The sequence below is a fragment of the Rhinolophus sinicus genome, linkage group LG05, assembly GCF_036562045.2.
Source record: "Rhinolophus sinicus isolate RSC01 linkage group LG05, ASM3656204v1, whole genome shotgun sequence".
NCBI lineage: Eukaryota > Metazoa > Chordata > Mammalia > Chiroptera > Rhinolophidae > Rhinolophus > Rhinolophus sinicus.
Window position 1 is genome coordinate 51,163,988 of NC_133755.1, and position 6,000 is coordinate 51,169,987.

A 6,000-nucleotide genomic window follows, 5' to 3' on the forward strand; every position below is an offset into this window, starting at 1 on the left:
TTGAGTGTATCTGGCTGGCCTCATTCAGTTCAGATGAAGACATTTTTAAGCCTGAGACGTGTGTCCAGGAGGCGGGGATGCATTGTGGTGATGGGGCAAGGTGATGAGAATTGTGCCCCTGGGGAGCTCAGTCTCCTGGGAGACACATCGAAGCTGGTGAAGGAGGGAAAACATGGGTGCAATGAAGTCGTGAGGCTCAGGCTGGGGGGATTTTGGCAGAGCTGGTGCAGACCGTGGCTCCTCAAAGGGGTGGTCTGAGGAGCAACACCAGGGAACTGGCTAGAAATGCAGAGTCCTGGGCCGGCCCCAGGTCGGCTGAGAAGAATCTGGGCACATTCGGGTAGGAGAATCGCTGCTGTACAGGATGGAGCTCTGTGCTCGGAGTCAGGAGGTGTTGGCTGGGCTCTGGCTCTGCTGATGGCTTCCTGTGTGACCTTGGCAAGGCCCTCCCACCCGCATGAGTACAGGGCTGGGCTAGGAAAGCTCTGACCTGCTGTGATCAGTACTGTGGTTACAGGAGCTCTTTCACTTTCCCTGGAGAGGGGCTGCTCGGCAAGTCGGCCTCCTCCTGAAGAGCCACGGGGAGGGCAGAGGCAGGGGCAGGTCCAAAACCACCACCGCCTTTCTATACATAGCTCCCGCCCCTGGCCAGCTGGGCCCTGCGCTGAAAGGCACTTGGGCAGCAGACTAGGTGTGTGGGGGTCTGAGGAAGGAGGCCCCGCTGCTGGCTGAGAGAGGGAGGGAAGCTTTCCAGTCACTCCCAGCCTGTGGTCCTCTGTGTCCCTGGGGCAGCCTTAGCCCAGGCCCTGTGGGCAGGAGCAGAGGTGCACTTTGACGGTGGCCCTGGTCAGTGTCCTCCCTGTTTTCTGGGTCCCCAAAGTGGCATCACCTTCCTTTGAGTCCTTCTGGAAGTTATCCTATTTAAAATACCAACCCTGCCTTCCCCCTCCCAGAGCTGGCATGTGGGGGTCAGATTTGATGTGCGGGGTCCAGGGCTAAAGGGGTAGCTTGGGCCTGAGGCTGCAGACTGGTTTTATTGGCAGGCCTTTGTTGCAACCTGGGTAAATCCTGCTTCTCTCCAGTCAAGTCGACCAATCATCTGGTGGGTCTGAAGATTTTCACCTGGCTTTTAGGCCTTGGGGGGCAGAGGGCCTGGTAGAAAGGGGCCCGAGGCCAGGGCTGCTCCCCTCCAGTTGGTCTAATTGCCCACCCTCTTGGGAAATCCCCTGGCATGGGGGACAGGAGGGCAGCCTGTCTGATTCCTCCCAGCTCGCCCACAGCCAGCCTGGAGCAGGGCCAGGGTGGGGAGGCAGGAGGTGATCTGGCGGAAGGCTTTGTTTCCAGAGTTGGCTTTCCCAGGCTGACGCTGGGGAACATACTGTCCCAATTAGAAGCCCCGTGTTGTGTTGTATGTGTTTTCATGGTTTGGGGGACGGGGTGAGTGGGGAGGGGAGATTCCTCTCAGTCCTACAACAGCCGGGCCTAATGGGGGATGACCCATCCCAGGTGCTGGCCTGTGTTGTGGGTCATTCCTGTACACCCCACCCCCTAACTCTCTCTCTTTCTCTTGCTTTCTGAACAGGAGCAAGGTGGTCAATGAGCCCTGGGTTCCCATGGTAGGGGTAGGAGGGGGGGAGAATCATGGCCATGCCTTCAGGCCACTTGTGTGACGGAAGAATCCCAGGCAGGCCCTGGGGATCAGAGTCCTCGTGGCAGCTGGTGGAACATGGGAGTGGGGCCTGGACGGATGGGGGAGAAGATAGCAGTTCAGGCCCCTGTGGTCCCTAGGAGGGAGGGTGCCAGTGGAATTTCAGAAAGGTCTGGCCTTGTGTGATTGGCAAGAGCACCAGGAGGGTACAGCGCTGTGCTGAGTGAGGTGCAGGGGGTGTTGCGTGCAAGGTGCAGGCTAGGGGTTGAGTGGATGAGCCTCCTTTCCCTGCTCCATCCCTCCTGGAAGCCGTCACCACATGTCCTTGTCTCTTCCCTCCCTCCAGAATTATGCTGCCATGAAGCTGGTGAAGCCCTTCAGCTGAGGACTGTCCAGTCCAGGACTGGCTACTTCCTCTGCCCAGCTCAGCCGAGAGCTTCTAGACCTCCAGGCCTGACCATCGTGCCACGGTGGGCAGACAGACAGACAGACTGGCACATACTCCGACAGTTCGTAACACCAAGCCCGGGGATCACCTGCCTTCATTATTTCCTTCTCTCCCAGTCCAAGCCTTTTTGGATCATCCCATGTGCATTTCAGTATAAAACAATTGGAACCACAAAGCTGTGTTGGTGTATATTTCTCTAGGACCTGAATGGGGAGTGACTGGGTAAGGCCCGTGTCTTGGTGGGCAGGGTAGGCGTGGGGTGTGTGCCCTCTGTGGCTCAGGATTCTGAGTGGTACTGTGAGTCCTTTGAGAAGACTGCTTGGCACCCTGGGGTGGGCTTTGAGGCTTGGTGTCTGGCCTGCCTGCCTAAGGCTGCAGCGTGTTCTGCCTCTCCAATACTTGCTACCTTCCCTTTCCCCTTCACTCAGACATCTCTTCCTTTCCTAGGTGCTCTTTGCTTGGGTGGTAGTCACCTGTTCCTTCTGGTTTCTTCTGGTTTCTTTGACCACACCTGGGAAGAGGTTCTGCTTTATACAAGTGGAGCCCCAAGGAACAGGTTGCATCAGAAACTCTCCAGGCAGAGAGGTTTGCTGGTTTCCTGGCTGTGGCCTTGTGCCCCACACTCAGGATTTCTTGCAGTTCCCTCCCACTGCTTCCTCATTCTGCTTTCAAGATTTGGTCTGGACAGACACACCTTTTTCTTATGGTCTGAAGCTTAGGCATTAGACATGGGTCTGACATCTGTAGGAATCAAGCTTAATGTACAGGAGTAGCAGGAACATACTTAGAATAAAAGCAAAAAAGCATGAAAACATCATGTTTCCCAAATAGAAACCTCTGCCTCTCTTGCCTGAGGGCCTGGAACTCGGGAGCTCAGCGCTGGCCGCCTCCTCTCCTGTTACCCAGGAGGCTTCTCCTATTTCCCCCTGTGAGTCTGCTTCCCCAGCTGAGGCCCAAAGCTCCAGAGTGATCCTTCCAGACCCTTTGGCTCTTCCCTGCACTCTGGAACTTAGATGGAGGCCCTGCCATGTCCCCACCTGATTGGCAGGACGGGGGGGTGACTGGCACAGGGCTAATGACCTGAAGCCTCCAGGAAGAGGGAGCTACACCCCGCGTGCTGAGTGATGCTCTCTTCAGGCGAGGTCAGGCTGGAGGTGGCCCTCACTGTCCAGCTCTCTACGGGCCCTGAGAACCTGGGTGGCTAGTCCTGAGACCCTGACACCTAAACCCTGGAGCCAGGTAACCACACCTCACACAGAACATGCAGCAGGGACCGGGGTCCAAAGCTTCTGAGAAGGTCAGTCTGCTGTTCTGTGTTGCAGATAATAGAACACATTACACAAACTAATAAAGGGAACTTAATGGCTTTGTGAAAATGAAACATTCAGAAGGGCTGATCTAGCTCCTCAACTAGCTCACCAAGAGCTTGCAGTCTCTCTCTGCTCTGCCCTTACTGGGCAGGAGCGGGTTCAGTCTAAAGCTGGCTTTATTATTAGAGCTGGGGTCCACCATGCAAAACTCAGGGAGTGGATGGCAAGGAGATACTATGGCCAGCAAACATTTATTGATATATTCAACATGGTAGCCTGAAAGCAGGTCCTGAGGATCCAGCAATGAGTTACATATGACGCCTGACCTTCCATAGCTCCTGAAAATTGTATCAGGAAACCATGGTTGTTAGTACCCTTATGTGGGTAGGGATAGGGAGGGCAGGAGACTCTCAAGAAGGAATATCATCTGAGCAGAGTGTTGGACGGGCCCAGCGGCTAAGAGGGGGAAAGGTGTGCTGAGCTACAGAGAGGGAGGCCAAGTGTGGAGCTGTCAGAGCCGGGCTAGCTCATGGCATAGTCGAGGGAGAGGGAGCCTGCAGGGAGACATGTGGAGAGATGAGCGGGAACAGGGTTTGGGAGGCTGAGGCCCGGTGCTGAAGGGCTTTTTGTGTGCAGTTGAGCAGTTAGCACTTCATCCTGGAGGCAGGGAAGAACACAGAAGGACTTAAAGCTGGACTGGCCTTGATGAGAATCGGGGGTTTTGAAAAATTATTCTAGCTTAGTTCCTCTCTTGAGAGATAGGAGTCGTCTGGGGGCACATGGGTGGGTTTGAGGTTGTATAAGCCTAAGACCTTTGAGGGGGTGGAGGGTTCAGTGATCTCCCCAATTCTCAACATGGTCTTTGATCACCAACAGTGAAGAACAATTGCTCAGGACACTGTGTGACACTGTCTGAATTAGCCATGGGTCTGACATCTCCTGACATCTCCCCCAGCAGCCAACTGGGGGAAGATCTGAAAGGCAGGGAAGGAGCCATTCATTCATTCATTCATTCATTCATTCATTCATTCCTTTTTGTTTTCATTTGTTAAAGAAATATATATATATGGCTATGTGTGTACCAGGCAGGGTGCTAGGGTCTACAACATACAATGTTGAGCAAGATAAGCAAATTTCCCGCCTTCCCAGAGCTCACAACTGAGTAGAAAAGAGACACAAGTAGATAGATAGTCAATTACAATACACTGATGGATGAATAAGGGTACCAGGATCAGAGCAGGGGGTGGAAAAGATGAGATGGAAGAGAGTGTGCAAAGACTGGCCATAACCAGAAACTGGTTCAAAGACCTATAAGAATTTCCACATAGGCACAGGGCAGTGGTTCTCAACCAGGGGAAATTTTGCTCCCCAGGGCATATTTGGCAGTGTCTGGAGATGTTTTTGATTGTCATGATTGAAGGGTGGGGGGTGAGAGTGCTACTGGCATCCAGGAGTTGCTAAGCATCCTTCAAGGCACAGGACAGCCCCCCACCCCAACAAAGAATTATCCAGTTCAAAATGCTGGTAGTGATGCTGTTGCAAAAATCTGGCGTAGAGATAGTGGATTCTACAGATACTGAACAATTAGACTGGAAAGACCTGTAGGTTTCACTAGTTAGGGCTGAAGGGGCCCAGGGTATGTGGGATGGGAGATAAATTCAAATGACTCCCAGTTGTCTGGCTTCATGAGTGGTGGTACCATTCATGAAGTCAGTTTTGGACAAGAAGTTTCAGACATGTTTAGGGCACAGTAAAAATACCCTTTCCACTCTCCATTTCTCCCTGCAGTTATGACCTGTCCCTTCCCAAAGTTCTAGAGAGCATTGTCTACACCTGCTGTCTCCATGTCGCCTCACCTCACAACCCTCCACCCACTGTGGTCTGACTTTATTCCTGTGGCAGACTCTGTGGGTCTCCTTCTACAACAGCCATGCCCTCTCTGTTCCTCTTTGCTGAAAGAACCCTGATACTGTTCAGCTCTCTCTGTTGTGATTTTCTGAGAAAGGAGTCCAACCCCAGTCCTAGAGAGAGGTGTCTTGTTAGATCAAACCAATCACAGTGAAGTCATTACCCTCGCCAGTGATTGGTTGAGGAAGAGGCATGTGACTCACTGATGATCAATGAGATGTGAGGGGAAGGTGGTGGTGGTTATGGGGGCTGAGGGCCAGCTGGGAAAGTTTTCTTCGAAGATTTTTATTAAAATGTAGCTAACATACAATATTATATTAGTTTCAGGGATACACCATAGTTATTCAATATTTATATACCTAAAGATGTGATCATCGTAAGTTCAGCAACCACCCGACACTGTACCTGCTATCACAATATTTTTGACTATATTCCCCATGCTGTACAGTACATCCCCATGACTTATTTATTTTATACCTGGAAATTTGGACCTCTTATTCACCTTCATCTTTTCCCCCCTTTATAAATTTATCAATTACTGTTGACATTCAATATTATTTTATATTAATTTCAGGTGTACAGCATAGTGGTTAGACATTTATATAATTTAAGGAGTGATCCCCCTGACTAGTCTAGTACCCACCTGACACTATACGTAGTTATTACCATATCATTCACTATATTGC

At 51.8% G+C, this 6,000-nt stretch overlaps 1 protein-coding gene across 24 annotated transcripts in view; it reads left to right on the top strand.

Moving 5' to 3' along the window:
• The window catches only part of DYSF (dysferlin), a 201,104-nt gene extending 198,833 nt beyond the window's left edge, over window positions 1-2,271 (top strand). For all 24 annotated transcript variants that reach the window (XM_019718953.2, XM_074332153.1, XM_074332151.1 and 21 more), the window contains one exon: window positions 1,995-2,271. In XM_019718953.2, the coding sequence (XP_019574512.2) occupies window positions 1,995-2,033 (39 nt within the window). In that variant the 3' untranslated portion in view covers window positions 2,034-2,271. The remainder of the gene's footprint in view (window positions 1-1,994) is intronic.
• The last annotated feature ends 3,729 nt before the right edge of the window (window positions 2,272-6,000 follow it).